The sequence below is a fragment of the Apodemus sylvaticus genome, chromosome 18, assembly GCF_947179515.1.
Source record: "Apodemus sylvaticus chromosome 18, mApoSyl1.1, whole genome shotgun sequence".
Taxonomy (NCBI): domain Eukaryota; kingdom Metazoa; phylum Chordata; class Mammalia; order Rodentia; family Muridae; genus Apodemus; species Apodemus sylvaticus.
This window is the reverse complement of record NC_067489.1, coordinates 69180865-69198751: the sequence shown is the minus strand read 5'-3', so window position 1 is coordinate 69198751 and position 17887 is coordinate 69180865. Positions and strand designations below refer to the sequence as shown.

Here is a 17887-nt window from a genome sequence, read left to right as displayed (position 1 = left end):
CAAAGTTCCACACCCACTGACACTGGAGACAGAGCCCCTGCAATACTAATAGGTAACTCTCATCCTGATCTGATCACATAGGACTAGCAGGCCAAGCCTTCCCTACTCAGGTAGTGAGTGTTATCAGCTCATAACACGCTTTCACAAGGCTGACAACTTGAGAATCAGCAAGGCCAGTGTGAGAGCACACTGTCACACTGCATCCCTCCTCTTCACACCAGCTCAACCCTGCTTCATGCCTTGTCCAATGCCATGTCTCCATTTCTCAACCATAACATACTATTCCATCAGAAGTGCTGTCACTTAACTCTAAGTACCTAACTATGGGCTAGTCACCTTACATGAAATCACTAAGAAACAAAAGCATCTTGTCCTCTCTTAGCCACAGCAGACACCGCTAGCATTATGCTGTCAGAAAAGAGGACTGGCTTTATCCCATCTTCCTTTATGGGGCTACTGGGAAGAACAAAACACTATCAGGGTACCTTGAAAATTAATTAGGGGTGTACATCTCTCCTTAACAACTTAACTAGGAGTGTAGATAGCTGAAAAAGTTCACACAATCCACCCTGCATAAATTCCTGAAGCAAGTAAACAGAAGAAACCCTTCTAGAACAATTCATGCAAGCCATTAAAGCCCTTCCAGATCTGAACCTGGGTCTGGAAGGAATGCTTCCAGGACTGTACACCAGTCCCTTTGCTGCAAGGAACTTGCAGGCCAGCAGAGGCAAATGATTCCAAGTAGGAAATTATGGCCATAGTGCCTGCTTCCAGAAAAGAGGAAGACAGCAGCTCCTGAGATGTGCTTCAGAGCCCAGCAGTGGACAGCCGCCTTCTGTCCTCCCACCGCTCTGCATCCTGGGCTACAAAGCTGCCTTTGGCAAGCCCCATCTTGGACCACCACTTCACTATTAGCTTTTCACTCCACTGTACTGTCTTTCCACTTTCTTGAAACGTGAACTCTGTTACGGAAGTCACACTCATATTCCCCACAGACACATCTCAAGTCTACCTGTGATTTTCTCAGTCACCAATGCTCCCATTAGGCCATTCCACAGCTGGCATTCAGGACTGGAGCATAGGTCTTGAGAAAATGGATGTTTGGAGACAACTCCTGAGTCACAAGCTCAAGAGTTGAAAGTAAGTGAAAAAAGGGAGGACTCTTCTTTAGGATGGGGCAAAACATGGGGCATGTACGAGAAGCTGATCTCTCAGGAAGACACGGGCCAGACTTTCTCCAAACAGCAAGGGCACCACCACAGGACTAAAAACTGTCACTGGCTAAAGGGAAACTCACTATGATTTCTGTGAAAAAGTAAGACATACCCACCTCAACTACAAGCAGATGTACAGAGACTGTCAACATCCTGAGCAAACACACTGAGGTGAGTGAAGCTTCCACAGTTCTAAAAGTCTGTTAGCTGCCTTTTGGGAGAGAGATGGGGACTTCCTGAAGTACAGGCCTGGCAGGTCAGTGCTTGCTGCTGCTGAGGAGGCTAGAACACAGAGCAGGGATGGCTATCTTACTGAGACCTCCTTAGTCAAGGAGCTGGTGAGTAAGATGTTCCTAACTTTAGAGGCTGTGAACTTTAGGTCAGCTAACTGATTTTTTTTTAAGTCAACAGCAGAATTTTTTAGCCACAATTGCACACTCATAAAGGTAAGCATTTACATGACACCATTCTCTGTCACTTCTCTCTCAAGAGGGTTAATTTTAGTGTTGACTCTTCAACTGTCCCCGTTTTGTATTTTTTCCATGAACATCCTAAATATGTGTCAATTACCAAGTACTGGAGCTCATAACTGGGCAGAGCAAAGCAGAGATCCCTAAACCAACATGCAGCTCTTACCTGGGCCCTGAGCATTCACGGAAACAGTGCAAATGTCTGGGCACCCTTCGATACCTCAACAAGAAATCGAAGACAGTGCTCCAGGCCGATTCTACAAAGAGATTCTGCAAAGCCAGCCCCTGGCACATATACCTAGTTGTTTTTGTGGATGGTCACTGACACAGTTTAAAGAAACACTTCTGTCATCACTCAGAAACAAGTTCTCAACTCTAACCACCACAATAAGGTCTCTCTTTGAGATACACACTCCGCTAAGCAACTTACCCATAGGCCAATAAGCACAGTAACACTTAGAACCAAGAGAAGATCCAAGAAACTAATGTTTGGGGGCCAGGCATGGTGGCACATACCTTTAATCCCAGCACTTGGGAGGTAGAAACAGACAGATTCTCTGTGAGGCTACCCTGGTTTACATACATAGTGACTTGCAGAGACTGTCTCAGAAAAAAAAGAAACTAACTAAAATTTGGTCTGTCTACCTTCCTTTTACCTACAAAGGGTTTTAGTCAGACCTTACCTAGCACTTGGACCCCACCTGATCTATAGCATCATGATTACCTGTCAAAGCACTTGCTGGTCGCCAACAGTCTCACATATAAGCAGTCAGGATCTCAGCAAAGGAGTTACACAGTAGTTAAGATTTCCACTGTAGAAGAGATGACCAGTGGTGGTGCAATCATTTAATCCCAGCACTCAGAAGGAAGAGGCAGGAGAACCTCTGAGGCCAACCTAGTCTAAACAGCAAGTTCTAGGATAGCCAGAGCTACACAGAAGAGGAATCCTTCTCGAAATACAACATCATCAAAAAATTATACTGTGTACACTATCAGCAAGGATGAAAAAGCCATCAAGGCTATGTTTTCCTATTACTTGTTTTTATCTTTTAATATCCTAATATATCAAGCACGTGATTACAGTCAGTTAATACCAAACACTGGCAAACAAAACAACAAAATCTCCCACCCTCACCCTCACCCTCCCCGGAGACAGGGTTTCTCTGTATAGCCCTGGCTGTCCTGGAACTCACTCTGTAGACCAGGCTGGCCTCAAACTGAGAAATCTGCCTGCCTCTGCCTCCCAAGTGCTGGGATTAAAGACATGCCCGGCAAACAACAAAATCTTAAATTAAAAAAATAAATAAGAAAGAAAGAAAAGAAGAAAGAAAAGGTTTTCTATAAGATTTTTACTAGCCTGTCCCTACTCCACCTCGAAAATAATCTCTACAATATTTATTAAATTACTATCAAGGTAATCTTAAAGACCAGGAAGAAAATAATTTTGGATTTGGCAAGCAGATTCTCATAACACCTTTATTTCTACCAAGACTTCACAAACAATATTAATTATTCTCAACACACCACAATACAGCACATTGCTAAGAGTAACTAGCCAAGCATAGGCAAAGGAACCCAAAAAAGCTCAAACCTACCTCAGTTACCTGGCAAAGCCCAAGATGATTTTTCTTCCATACCGATCACATTAAAAAGTGATCTCAAAGGCCACTTCCTGGTCTCCCAGCAAACACTTCCTATCTGAATGCCTGTGCATCTTCCCATGGCCCTGCTCCTGACAGCAAAAGGACACCCGCCCCCTACACTGCCAACAAACCTTTGGAAAAAAAATACAAGAACAGGTGAAATTAGTCTACACTGCCAACAAACCTTTGGAAAAAAATACAAGAACAGGTGAAATTAGTCTCTGCTCACACAGGAAGAAAAAGACATCCCTCTGCTCACAGGACTCTTAAAGCAGACAAAAGTGTGACATAAAGTGACCCCTTACAACTAAATCTTGACAGCCTAGGCACCTCAGGTGGGACAAGAGAGATGGAAAGAGGACCGGAAGGTAGGGATAAGAGAACAATCAACTATGAGGGGCGGCAGTACCATAAATCCCGGGGTTTAGCCTTTGGCCAGAAGCGCAATGGAGCATTTAGGCCAAGAAAGGTGACAGGGAGGATCTCACTCTCTGCAGGGTTGTCTTTTCTAGAAAGACCCCAGGGAAGGTTTGTCCACTATCAGAAAAGAGAGAAGACTCTCCGGGCATCACAGATAGACAGACCGGGGGCAGAACGGGCCTAGGGTTCCCTCCGAGTCCAAGGAGGAGATTCAGCCAGAAGACCGAAGGGGAGTAAAGGCCAGGACTCCGGAGACACGGGCTCCCCTAGTCATCGCGGAGACACTAGTTGCTTCCCACCTTGCCCCCGGCAGGGACACCTTCCCGGGGGGCTCTCAGTTTCCAGGGTTGGGTGAAGCAAGGGGGCACGCTGGGGAGCACCAAGGGCAGCCGGGCTTGGACAACCGAGGAGGACTAGCTCTGATCAAAGCTCTGAACGATCCCTCAGTCCAGGCCGCGTGAAGCCTCGGCCTCAGGTACCCTCAGCTACCCGCCTTGCCTGCGGTCCCCGGACCCAGGAGAACGAGAGACCGAGATGGCAGCGGCTGTGGCGGGCAGATCACCGCCGGGAGAGACCCCCTGGCCGGGGGCGCGTCGGAGGGGGAGGGTCCCGACACATGCGGCCTCGGTCTCCGATCGCGCGGCAGTCACTTACGTTGCTCTGGGAGTCGATGGCCTGTAGCAGCCGGTCCCTCATCTGCTGCGGAGACGCCGGAGCCGCTGTCATTGCCTGGGCGAAGCGGGGGGGAGCGGCCGGGCCGGCGGGCGGGCGGGCTGAGGAGGGGGGAAGCGGGTCAGTCACTCGCCGGCCTCCGGGAACGGAGCCGCATGTTCCCCGCGGCGCCGGAGGAGGTTGAGGCGCTCGGGGAGATGGCGGAGGACGGAGGGAAGCGGAGGGGACCGGAGCTCAGGCCCCGGACCGCCGCCGCTACCGCCGAGCGAGGAGGAGGAGCCGACGGAGGAGCCTCCGCCACCACCGCCGCCGCCTCGAGAACCAAACTCCAGTGAGCTGCCTCTCGCGCTGAGCACTCTGGGTAACCCGCGCCGCACGCAGCGTCGGCGCCACGCTGAGGAGGTTGGGAGATGGGGCGGGTGGAGAAGCCGGGTTTGGGAGGGGCCGGGCTCGTGAGCCACTCCCATTGATTCTGCGCACGCGCGCGCAGGCGCACTTAACAGGCCCTGCCGCCGGGTTCCGAGGCCGGACCCATAGAGCGGTTGGGAGGCGGTTGGGCGTGGCAACGAACGCCATCGGGAGGCCACGCCCACTCGGGGCTGGAGGGCGGGGCTTCTTAGCGGAAGCGCACCCTCCAAGTCCTGGAACTCGGACTCTTCCTCCGGGCAGCTTTGGGCTGGGGAATGGGAAGACCCTCCCCAGATAAGGGCCTCCGACCTTTAGAAACCAGAGGACTGGAGCCGCCTCAGGTGCACTGAGGAAGGCAGCGGTTGCCTGCGTTGAGACCTGTGCGGCGAGGAGCTCCGCACAGCGGTCGCCGCTGCAGAGGACCCAGGCGCTGGTCTGCCGGGCAGTGCGTGTCCCCATGTGACCCGCGCACTGCGGGGACCTAAGGGGCACGCCCGGGATCTGCCACCTCTGCAGAGGGCGCGAATCTGCAAGGCCTGCGCGACTCCTGCCACCTCGGCCCTGCATCCGTGCGGGGCTGTAACTCGAAAGGAAGCGCCGCTCTTGTCGCCTTCCTAGAGGCGGGGGGAGCTGGAGGTGGCCAGCCTGTGTCTGCCCAGCAGGATGCGGAGCCCTCCGTCGCCCGGCGTCTTCCCCTTCGCGTCCGGAGGCGACAGAGCGACCTCTGCATCTCAGGTGCTGGGAAACAGGAACGCCTCACCGAGGAGGAAGGGAAGCGCCGAGGTCACCAAGAAACGGAGAATGTCAAGTATATGGGCTGCGGTCCTCCGTCCTTGGGTGACCCCTACAGATGGACAGATGGAGGGAGCGCACTATACTAAAGTGGCCTCGGGAGAAATAACTTCCGTTTTGTGTCATAACCTTAAAAATCAAAACCTGAAACGGAAGGGAAAACCACATGTACTCCTGAGAGCTGCTCGACACCTGTTAATTTTAAATGTGTTGTTCTTCTAGGGGTTACTGGGGGAATTCCAACGCTCGGGAGGCAGAAGGGGCTCTGGAGTTCCAGGCCAGCATGGTCTACACACTGAGTTCCAGACTAGCAAGGACTACGTAAGTAAGACCCTGCCCTTCTCTCCCACCCACCCAGGAAAATAAGTTTCTCATGGCTGGTTTCTTGATTCTGCACGTGGCAGAAGGCCATTACGCCAGTAGAAACAACATGAACAAATACTTCTCAAATACACTGTCTCCCTGGCACGTGTTTGGAGCTCATGGTTCAAGTTGGAAAGCAGCCCATTTTGAAGATACACTTAATCTCACCAGATAAGCAAAATAAACAGGGTCCTCCATCAACACTGGTTCCTAGTTTGGTGTTTTTAGGCAGAGTTTATGAAGCCTGAGCTGGTCGCAAACGTTTTATTCCTACCAGTGTCTCCCTGGTGCAGGATTACATTTATGCCAATCTACTGTCTTTTTGTTTTGTTTTGTTTTTGTTTTTGTTTTTTTGTTTTTTGTTTTTGTTTTTGTTTTTTTTCGAGACAGGGTTTCTCTGTAGCTCTGGCTGTCCTGGAACTCACTCTGTAGAACCAGGCTGGCCTCGAACTCAGAAATCCACCTGCCTCTGCCTCCCAAGTGCTGGGATTAAAGGCGTGCGCCACCACTGCCCGGCTACTGTCTTTAATTATTATTTAATAGTTGATTTTTTCCCTCCACTTCTGCAGTCTCTCCATACAAAGCCCTTGCTGGCATAGACCTTACTATGCAATTCTGACTAGTTTGAAACTCACTGTGGAGACCAGGCTCAAACTCACAGAGCTCCATCCACCTGAGTCTTCTGCCCAAGAACTTGAATTAAATGCATCATCCTGCCCTGCAGACATGCTATCTTGTTTATTCAGTGATATAGTAGGCCTGTTTTTCAAAACAAGTATAGATTAAGCAGACAATTAGTTTTGCATGGATCAAGTCATGAAAACATCTTGAACAGCATTCAGTTTACCTCTTTGTTGACCTTGCTAGTTTAGATTTCTCCCCAGGTTTTGAGACCATATGTAGCCTAGGCTGGCCTTGAACCTTTTTCTTTATTTTTTAGTCTCTTCTTTGCCTGGCATGATGATACTCAAGAGAAAGATCTCTGTGAATCCAGTCTAGTCCACATAGTGAGTTCCAGGATAGACAGCCATATGCAGATAGACCCTGTCTCTAAATTTATTTGATATTAATGTTTTGCCCATAGTATATCTGTGCACTTATATGTGCCTGGTGTCTACAGAGGCCAGAAGTAGTTGTCAGATCCCTGGAACTAGAATTATGTGCAGTTGTGAATGCATACTGGGAGTGGAGTCCTGGTCCTTGGAGAACAAATGCACTTGACTGCCGCATCATCCCCCAGGCCTGGCCTCGAGCTATTCATGCTGCCTCCACCTCTTCAAGCACTAGAATTATAGGCACGTACCATCCAGCACCATACCTGGCGCTTCTGATTTTATTTTCTTAAAGGTCAATTTCTGTGCCTAGCTTTTAATCCCAGCACTCGGGGAGGCAGAAACAGGAGTTCAAGGCCATCTTGTAGGTGTGGGAAATTGATCTCTGAACGAGCAGCAAGCATTCGCAATGGCTGAGCCATCTCTCAAATCCATTTTCTTGTTTTGTTTGTTTTTTCAAGAAAGGGTTCCTTTGTACAGTTCTGGCTGACCTGAAACTCATTTCATAGACCAGGCCGCCCTCAAATGCATAGAGATCCACCTTCCTCTGCCTTCAGAGTACATGACTATAACATTGTGGAGTCCTATGTACACAACTTCATTCTACTTGTTGATTTACCTAAGTTTGGGTGTGTGTGTATATGTGTATTTTTATATATATAGTGTTTGTGTGTTACACATATGCAGGGGACCACTGCCAAGAGTCAGTTCTCTTCCCCTGTCCTGGGGATCATCTTAGGCTTGACTGAGTACATCTAGCCACTTTGGTTTTGCTTTTTTGAGACAGGGTCTCCCTCTGTATTCCAGACTAGGCTTGAATTTGTAATCTTCCTGCCTGAGACCCAAGTGTAGTCCTGTTTAAAAGTGACACCAGCTGGATCTAGTAACCCACTTCTCTGATCCCAACAGTCAGAAAATGGAAGCAAGAGGACCAAGAATTCAGGTGCAATATTGGCTCCATGTTGAATTTGAGGCCAGCCTGGGCTATGACTATATGAAACTGTCTCTGAAAATAGGAGTTGTGGGCTAAAGAGATGGCGCAGATGTTAAGAGCACTGACTGCTCTTCAAGAGGACCTAGATTCTATTCCCTGCACCCACATGATGGCTCATAACAATGGAACTCTAGTTCCAAGAGGTCTGAAGCCACTTTTTGGCCATGAGGGCATTAGACACACATGTGGTACACAGATGTACATGCAGGCAAAACCACTCATACATATAAAAGGAATGTTTTTATAATTGAAGTAATTGAAGTTCTGAAGGGAGTTCATAGACATGTAAGATATTTTAGTGCAGCCGGGTGTGGTGGCACATGCCTTTAATCCCAGCACTTGGGAGGCAGAGGCAGGTGGATTTCTGAGTTCGAGGCCAGCCTGGTCTACAGAGTGAGTTCCAAGACAGCCAGGGCTACACAGAGAAACCCTGTCTCAAAACAGAACAAAACAAAACAAAAGATATTCCAGTGCTTCTCCATATCCAAATTCAAAATGCACAAGCTTGCTCTTTGGTTTCTAGTTTTGAAGCTAAGCTCTCTAGCCAGGCTGGCCCGCCCGCCCTCGGGAAAGCAGGACTATAAGCTAGATGTGGTGCACACTAAGGAAGGGGAGGGGACAATGAGTTGGGAAGCACGTGGGGCTACATTGTGAGACCCTGTCACATCCAAGGGTATCTTCAAGGGACACAGACACAATTACTGAAGCAGGGTGCAGCTGGAGGAACAGCGAAGGGAAAGATGCCTCTGTGCCAGACAACCATGGCGTGTCAGAGACCTCTCAGTGTTCTATACTCTGACCTGGTTGAAAATTCCAGGAATTTCTGCAAAGAAAGCAAGTGGAGCAGACAAATATGCATACACAACACAGGAGACAGCCCTGGCAGCACTGTCAGAGCAGAAGTCAGAAGCAAGCTAGATGAATATCAGAATGTAGAAATAAATAGGACTGCCTAGGGATGCAATGAACTATCACCCAACTCTAGTGGGAATTCTGCAGTTTGGGTTTCTTTAAAAAACAAAATAAAAATGCATATACTATAAATGTTTTTGTTTTAATCCAAGGTGTAGGATTGCTTCAGGTTATGCTTCAGGTCTATGCTTCAGACTGTCCACAGCAGCTGAGGATGATTTGCCTCGTGCTCTAGCAGAGGCATGATGTTTCCAGCTACAGTTAGTTTCTGCACTTGTGTGGCATTTTGAATTCTGGGGACCTTTTCAGAAGGTGTATAAATGCTAGAGCCCCTAGAGGGGTAGGCTGTTGTTTGGTTTTTTGGTTGCTGTTGGTTGTGTGTGTGTGTGTTTTTTTTTTAAGTAGTTGTGTGCAAAGAAGAAATTAAATATCCTGACTGAAGATCAAACGTACCTCTAATCAGAAAGTAGTGACATATTCTTCCAGAAAGACAGCCTCTTAAGACTACCCAAACAGTATCAGGAATCAGGGGCCAAATGCTCAAACATCTTTTGGAAGCCATTGTCATTCAAACCACCACATTCCACTTGACTCCATAACTCATACCCATATCAAACTGCAAAATACATTCCGATCAAAAGTTCACATAGTCTTTCACAGTCTCAACACTGCTTAAAAGCCCATAGATGCTTCTGAGACTCAGAACAATCTCTTAATTGTAATCCCCTCTAAAATCAAAAGGCAAATTACATAATTCTCATGTACAATGGCACAGAATACATATTACCTTTCCAAAAAGGAATGGGGGATTGTGGTAAAAAATGACTAAAAGACCAAAAGCCACCAGGGCGAACTCCAAAGCCTGTATGTAACTCCGTGTCTGATGTCAGAGGGTTGAGATGGCTCTGTGTGTCCAGTCTTGCCGCCTGCAACACGTCTCAGGATGGCTCCACTTCCTGTGTGCAGCACTCCTTGGCTGACAACGGAAGAATCTAGCATCTCCAACATCTTGGGGTTTTCAGTGCAAGCCAGACTTCACTTTTACAGCTTCACACTTAAGGTCTTCAAACAGGTATTCTCCTGCCACAGGCTGCCTTTGCCTTGCAGAAAGAAAGCTTAACTGGGTGGGGTCCTGCTCTGAGGGCATTATTCCCTTTGTTACCTTAGGCAGAGCAGGCCTGTCCTTACTGATGCTGATCTCAATTCCAGACTTCAGTGTAATACTAAGCCTCTGAGGTATTTTCCTACTCTTGAGTATATACATGTTACGTTTCTTTCTGTCCCATTGCCCTTTTTCATAGAAGACCTGCATAAGCATTGGCAACAGTAACCACAGACTCATATGTTTGGAATTCCCTCCACCAAAGAAATGAGACCCCTGCTTTTAAATTTAACCTCAGGCAAGTTCTCCAGACCCGGGCAGAAGGCAACCACATCCTCTGCCAAAATAACCCAGGGCTGGCTCTGGCCCAGTTGCTAAAGCTGTTCCCTGAGGCCTCTGGAGCTGGGCCTTCACAGTCCACATCGCTCCTCTCAGGATGACTGTCTAATAGGCTCCTGCTGGGATTGAGATGATCTTTATACTTTCTTTTTTGTTGTTTTTGGTTTTTGTTTGTTTGTTTTCGAGACAGGGTTTCTCTGTGTAGCCCTGGCCGTCCTGGAACTCACTCTGTAGACCAGGCTGGACTCTACTTAGAAATCTGCCTGCCTCTGCCTCCCAAGTATTTTTCTTAAAGCCAGACAATAGCTTATGTGTCCTGCAAAAAGGAGGTCAAGCACCCTATCATACTGCAGAGCTATTTAAGCGAATGAATCCACCTGTTAATAGATTTGCATCTGTTTGGTTTTAACAGGCATCTTTTCTGTGATGGTTTGAATATGCTTGGCCCAGGAAGTTGCAATATTAGGAGGTGTGGCCTTATTGAAGGAAGTGTGTCACTGTGAACCAGCGTGGGTGTAGGAGCCTTGTCCTAGCTGCCTGGAAGCCAGTCTTCTAGCATCCCTCAGATGAAGATGTAGACCATTCAGCTCCTCCTGCACCATGATTACCTGAATGCAACCATGTTCCCACCGTGATGATAATGAACTGAACCTCTGAACCCATAACCCAGCCCCAGTTAAATGTCCTTATAAGAGTTTCCTTGGATCCTGTCTAGAAAAACCAAAAAAAAAAAAAAAAAAAAAAAAGTTTCCTCCGTGGGCTGGAGAGATGGCTCGGCGATTAAGAGCACTGACTGCTCTTCCCGAGGTCCTGAGTTCAAATCCCAGCAACCACATGGTGGTTCACAACCATCTGTAATGGGGATCTGATGCCCTCTTCTGGTGTGTCTGAAGACAGCTACAGTGTACTTACATATAATAAATAAATAAATCTTAAAAGAAGAAGGAAGAAGATAATGATGATCATCACTGAGGTGAAATCTTCCGGGAAGTGTTTTCTGAGAGCACAAAGAAGGTGTGTGATAACCAAAGCTGTACCTCATGCTGCAGCTGGACCACCATGAGGCTCGGCACTGTGAGAGGCCAGGGAAGGCCATTGGTGAAGGTGCAGCCTCAGTTGCAATTGACGGCCCAGGACTGAAGTGGTCATGCAAAGGATTTGAGGCTTGGCACCATGAAGAGAGCCTATAAGAGGCTATTGGTTAAGCCTAATTGCAGAAGACCCCAGCATTATTGGAGATGCCAGTACCCTGGATGATCACCAAGAACAGCAGCAGCAGTGGAGTGGGTCAATCTGAGCGTAGAGTGCTGCAGAGGGCAGAGCTGGAGAAGTGACGCCAGCCCTTAGGAGGAGCCCAGAAGATCATGTGTGGATCCCAGGCATTCAAACAAGAAGCTGTAACATTGAAGCTGCCTTGGAGATCCCAAGGTATTTGAGATGCCAGAGCTGTGGGCTGTCTGCTGAGGAAAGCTGCCAACAGGGAGTGGAACCAGCCCAGGAGAAAGAACTATACTGCTGTTGATGAAGATGAAAAAGGAGTGGAGATCGGAAGGCTGCTTTGACATCAGCCATGGAGGTGCAGAGTTTGGAGTTTGCTCAGCTGGTTTCCTGTCTTGCTTTGGGGATTACAGTTAAGTGATTGGATGAATCTCAGCAGAGACCTTGAATTTTGGACTTTTAACACTGTTGAGACTGCTATAGACTATGGGGGCCTTGGAAGTTAGAGTAATTGTATTTTCCATTATGCTATGTTTAGGTATGGCTAATATACCTGCCATAGACTCCTGTGTTTGGATTTGGTTTTTTCGAGACAGGGTTTCTCTGTGTAGCCCTAGCTGTCCTGGAACTCACTCTGTAGACCAGGCTGGCCTCGAACTCAGAGATCCGCCTGCCTCTGCTTCCCAGAGTGCTGGGATTACAGCGCCACCACCACCCAGCGACTCCTATGTTTGAACAAGCTTCTGTGGACCAAGGAATGTGATGGTTTGCATATGCTTGGCCCAGGGAGGGGCACTATTTGGAGGTGTGGCCTTGCTGGAGTAGGTGTGTCACCATGGGCGTGGGCTTTAAGACTCTACTCCTAGCCAGGTAGTGGTGGCGCATGCCTTTAATCCCAGCACTCCGGAAGGCAAAGGCAGGCGGATTTCTGAGTTCAAGGCCAGCCTGGTCTACAGAGTGAGTTCCAGGACAGCCAGAGCTACACAGAGAAACCCTGCTTCGAAAAAAAAACCAAAAAAAAAAAAAAAAAAAAAAAAAAAAGACTCTACTTACTCCTAGCTGTCTGGAATTGAGTCTTCCACTAGCAGCCTTCAGATGAAGATGTAGAACTCTCAGCTCTGCCTGTACCATGCCTGCCTGGATACTGCCTTGTTCTAGCTTTGATGATAATGGACTGAACCTTTGAACCTGTCAGCCAGCCTCAATTAAATGTTCTTATAAGAGTTGCCTTGGACTGGGGAGTGGTGGTGTAAGCTTTTAATCCCAGCACTTGGGAGGCAGAGGCAGGCGAATTTCTGAGTTTGAGGCCAGCGTGGTCTACAGACTGAGTTCCAGGACAGCCTGGGCTACACAGAGAAACCCTGTCTCAAAAAAAAAAAACCCAAGAAAACAAACAAGAGTTGCCCATTGGTAAAACCCCAAGATACCATTAGGCAGCCACTTGGATTGGTTATCTAAGAGATATTGATTCCAAAAACAACTAAGGTTGGGCCTTTTAGGTTGGGTGCCAGGTGGAGAGGCCTGAGGTTTTCTAAGAGGCATCCCAAGGAGGGATGGATGTCACTGGTCCCATGGATGTGAAGGGGTGTTGTGGGGTGTATAGTTACAGGCATCCCCAGGACTCAGGGATAACCAAACGAGATCATACTGTACCAAAGCTTTGCACAAGGTCCAAAGGCTTGCCAGAAGGCAACAATAACAACAAACAACAACAAAACAAATTTAGGAACAAGGTCTCATCCATGGAAAAGGGATTGAGAACAGGGTCACATAGTATAAAAGCCACAGAGTACAGAGAAGCTGTGGGGTTACAGGCAGCTTCACTGGGAGATGGAAAAGAAGGGGAAAGGGTTGCAGTAGCCAGTTGGGCCTAAGGAAGCTGCAGGATTGTGACTCCAAGCAGGAAGGAGGGTCAGTGAAGAGGGTCAGCCACAGCGCTAGAGACTGTGACTGTGGGTGCTTTAGTGAGGGTTTTACTGCTGTGAACAGACACCATGACCAAGACAAGTCTTTATAAAAGACAACATTTAATTGGTGCTGGCTTACAGGCCCCGAGGTTGAGTTCATGATCGTCACGGCCAGGGACATGGCAGCCTGCTTGCTCTTGCTTGCCCAACATTTATATAAAGAGCAGTATTCCCAGCAAACAGCACACTCCCCTCTGGAGTGGACACGCCTCGCAGCTGTGAGTTAAGATCTTGACATCTGGCCTCTGGCACTTGTTCCCTCACTGGGTTTGGGCTTTGGTACTCGGTCCACTACCAGACCGACCTCCTCGGAGTGCCGGGGAGGTGCCCAGGAGGTGCCAGCGGTCAGCACTTGCTTCCTCACAGGCTGACAGAAAGGGACACTCACCAGTGGGAACAGCCAGTGGGCTGGAAGGTGAATTCATGGAGGGGACGCAGTAGAGAACTGAGCAGGAGGCAGGCTTACAGGTTCCTTGGAGAGGAAGTGTTGCAGGGTGGGGACTCGCCGAGTGGATTGGTGCTTTCAAGTCCTGAGCTTGTAGTGAGCAAGGACTGCTGGGATTTCAAGCTCTTAAAATTGAGCTTTTTAGCTCTAGATTGGCTCCACCAGTTAGGTTTCCTACTGAGGCAAAGGCATCACACACGGCAGGGAGCCCCTGCATGAAGTCACGAGGACTGTGATTCCCTGCCTCATCTAAGTACCACCATGCTGAGGTCTGAAGGCAATTTCCCACAGTATTTTGTGTTTTATGTGTGTGGGTGTTTTGCCTGCATGCATGTAAACCATATGCAGGCAGAGCCCAAGCAGCCTAGGAGAGAGAGTCAGCTCACCTAGCACTGGAACTGCAGACAGTTGTGAGCTGCTGTGTGGGTGCCGGGAATCAAACCAGAGTCCTCTGGGAGAGCAGGCAGAGCTCTTGCTTGCTGAGCCATCTCTCCAGCCCCATTGTTTTCAATTATTTATCCTGTCACACAGATAGTCCTGGCCACATTCAATCTGATGGTGCTGTTTCGACTGCTCTGCCTGTTTTTCACACCCACCCATACACCTAGAATTAAAAAAAAAAAAAAAAAAAAAAAACAAAACCTTCCCTTTAACCACACTGTGGAATGATTGTGTGCCGGCTTCTACTGGAAGGAGATGGATTCTCCACTCCAGCCTCTGGCAGGAGCCTGGATGCTGGGGACCCCCATCCTGGGCGTCTTCTGAACTATCAGAGAATGAATACACATTACTGTGAGGCTTGAAGCACACGCTGCTTTGTTAGGGCAGGGTAAGAAGGTGCCCAGGTCTCTTGTCACCAGAGGTGGCAAACTCTTCGTGTTCCTGTCTGCTACCTCAACCTTTGTAGCTCCTTTCCTCAGCTAGGGCTATTCTGAGGTCACCGCTATCCTAACACTCAAGGCTGGAGCCTGCCAACTGTCCAATGCTGCATATTGGGGGTGGGGGTGGGGGTGGGGGTAGGGAGCCGAGGTCTAACAGCAATCCTTACTCTGAAAAAGTGACCTACTGGGAATCTCCGGCATGCTGGGATACAGAAGCAAAGACTGTTCCCTAAGAGTAGCCAGGATCTGTGCCATCCAGCGCAGTGGCCAGCAGCAGCCTTGCCCTCCCCAGAAAGCAACTGAAATGGGGAATGCTGGTGCTGGAGCAGCTCAGTTGGGGAAGCACTAACTTTGCAGCTATTATACAGCAATTACTTGGGAAGTAAAATTCTCCTTAGAAGGTTCTGCAATTTATCAGACTCCAAAGCCCAGAAAGTTCTGAGCTGAGGAAGCCCTGGCCCAGTGTTGTAAGGCAGCAGAAATAAGTGAGGGGAGGGTCCTCCAGGCTGCAGCTGCAAACTGCACAGGGACCCACACTCCTCCATGCATCCAGGAACCTCGCAGGCTCTCCCCATGAGATTGAGTGAAATCTTTTCTTTGGTCTATGACTGGTGCTTTGTTGGGGGTGAATAGACATTTAATCATTTCTATCCCAGGAAAAGTCACCAAAACCATGCATGAAGCCCCAAGAAAGGAAAGAAGGAAAAACTGTGTGGGTGCACATGTCTGCATCCTATGGGAAACAAGATTCAAATTGTGCAGTAACTGATTTACGAGACTCAGGTAGCAAAGTCGGCCATCGGGCTACATGAGGTGGAAGGGAGGGGAGGAAGGGCGTCCGACTCAGGCCGGCAGCCAGTACAGCTATCTGGGTCTTGAAGCAAATGCAGCAGCTGCTTCTTGCTAGCACCCACTTCAAAGAGCACTGAGGTTTGAGGGCTGGAGGGAAGCCTCCACCTGCCTGTATACTAGTCACCTGGACAAGAGGGTCGAGCAGGCCTCCCCTGCACTCTTCAGGGTTCCTGGGGCACACCAACTCGTGGTTTTCTGAATGAGTTTTGGGCTGGGTTCAAACACTTCTCCTGAGCTGCATGTGACAGTATTGGCCTGCTGTCCCAGCAAGAAAACTAAACCAAACCAAACAATGAGCCCAGACAGTGGCCCAAGCCACCCAGGTCAGAGGGCAACTTGTGGAGCTGGTTCCTTCTTTCTAGAATGTGGGTCCTAGGGTGCTCACTCAGTCAGGCTGAGCAGCAGGTGCTGTATCTGCTGAACCTTTTCACCCAGTAGACACTTCATAATGATTTACTCAATTACACACAAATGAGTGTTTTACCTGTATGCTCCTTTTGTTGTTTGTTTTTGAAGCAGAATTTCTCTATGTAGCCCTGGCTGTCCTGGAACTTACTCTGTAGACCAGGCTGGCCTTGAACTCACACAGATCTTCCTGTCTCTGCCTCACCAGTGCTAGGGTGCCACCACTAGCTTTGTTTTTTAAAGCATGGCTCTGCTTGAGACATATGGTACACATCTCTCATCAAATGGGAAAATGTACAGTGATTTCAGATACTTCATACACGAAGGGAAAATGCTGGTTGTCACAGGGTGGCTCTTGCATAGCTGCTCCTGCAGAGGACCCAGGTTCCATATCCAGCACCCTCTTATGGCCTCCATGGGCACTGCATGCAGACATACATACAGGCAAAAACACTGATACAAATAACATACTAATTTTTTTTTTTAATTAGCTATAAGACACTAAGGTAATACTGCACAAAGAAACCTTATGCACCACTAACATTTCCCCAGAGAGCAGCCAGGAGGGCTACGTTTCAGATTGCCTCTGCACAGTGACCATGGATGGGTGAGTAAAATTGCTTGTAATTGAGTAAATCACAAGTCTGTATGTTAAAATCATTCAAGGATCAACATGTGCAGGTAGTAAGAAACTCACAGAAAAGCAAACAGAAGCTTTGCTGCTGGGGCAGGACCAAGCACCCCAGAGCCTACCCCCACTATGCACACCACCAGAGAAGCCACCCCAAACCACAGTACATGCATGGCAGCAGTTTAACCATGAGCACATTTTGATCTCAAAGCCATGATGTCAATGAAGGCTCAGGATTTGCTGATGTCTTGCATCTAGAAGTGTCCATTAGCTCAGAGCATCTGTAGGGTACTGCAGAGTGGACAGGGCTGTACTGTGCCTGCCCTGTCAGATGCTGCAGGATGGCTATACCCTGGATGATTGGCCCTGGACCCTGTTCCTCACATACCATGGCTTCTTCCACATGCTCAGGGCTGTTGGTGCTGTCGTGGGGACTCTTGTACCCTTCAAGATGGGCCTTGCTCACCATGAGGCCTACAGAACCCTTGGAGTGGACACTGCTGCCAGCCCAGAGGCACTACCCTTCTGAGCTGTTCAGTGACCTACAGCCATCAGAAGAGTCAGAGGGTCCTAGGTGATGAGTTGAACTCTTCAGTTCTCTGTTGGTGGTATACTTTTTTGTTTTTTTTGGATTTGTTTTTTTCAAGACAGGGTTTCTCTGTAGGCCTGGCTGTCCTGGAACTCACTCTGTAGACCAGGCTGGCCTCGAACTCAGAAATCCGCCTGCCTCTGCCTCCCAGAGTGCTGGGATTACAGGCATGCGCCACCACCGCCTGGCGTTGGTATACTTTCATGAGGAGTAGATACACTGAACGTTTGTCATGGTGACCCTTTGTTTTTTATTTGCACACAGCATATGCCTGTGGCTGTGTGACTCAGGACAACCCAGTCCTCCCTCCGCAGTATCCCAGTGTGGTCACTTGTGGACAACTTGATCTGCGTGTTTGTCAGTGTTGTAAAGAAGGGATAAAAGAAGGTTTATTTGTTCAGGTTGTGCTGGGTGGTGTGGGAGGCAGAGGGCAGCACTTTACATCTTGTAGCTCCAAACACGACAATTTAACTGAAACTCCATATCCCAGTAGTAAGGCTGGGTAATAGATTTGACCT

At 48.6% G+C, this 17887-nt stretch overlaps 1 protein-coding gene and 1 long non-coding RNA gene across 2 annotated transcripts in view; one reads left to right on the top strand and one right to left on the bottom strand.

Annotated features, from left to right (window-relative positions):
- Med26 (mediator complex subunit 26) overlaps window positions 1-4806 on the bottom strand; it is a 47370-nt gene extending 42564 nt beyond the window's left edge. The window contains exon 1 of the mRNA XM_052162040.1: window positions 4402-4806. Within this exon, the coding sequence (XP_052018000.1) occupies window positions 4402-4473 (72 nt within the window). The 5' untranslated portion in view covers window positions 4474-4806. The remainder of the gene's footprint in view (window positions 1-4401) is intronic.
- A 205-nt stretch (window positions 4807-5011) lies between these two features.
- LOC127668635 (uncharacterized) lies at window positions 5012-12825 on the top strand. The gene is made up of 2 exons (XR_007974132.1): window positions 5012-5940; window positions 10794-12825. It is a non-coding gene; the product is annotated as an uncharacterized LOC127668635 (long non-coding RNA).
- The last annotated feature ends 5062 nt before the right edge of the window (window positions 12826-17887 follow it).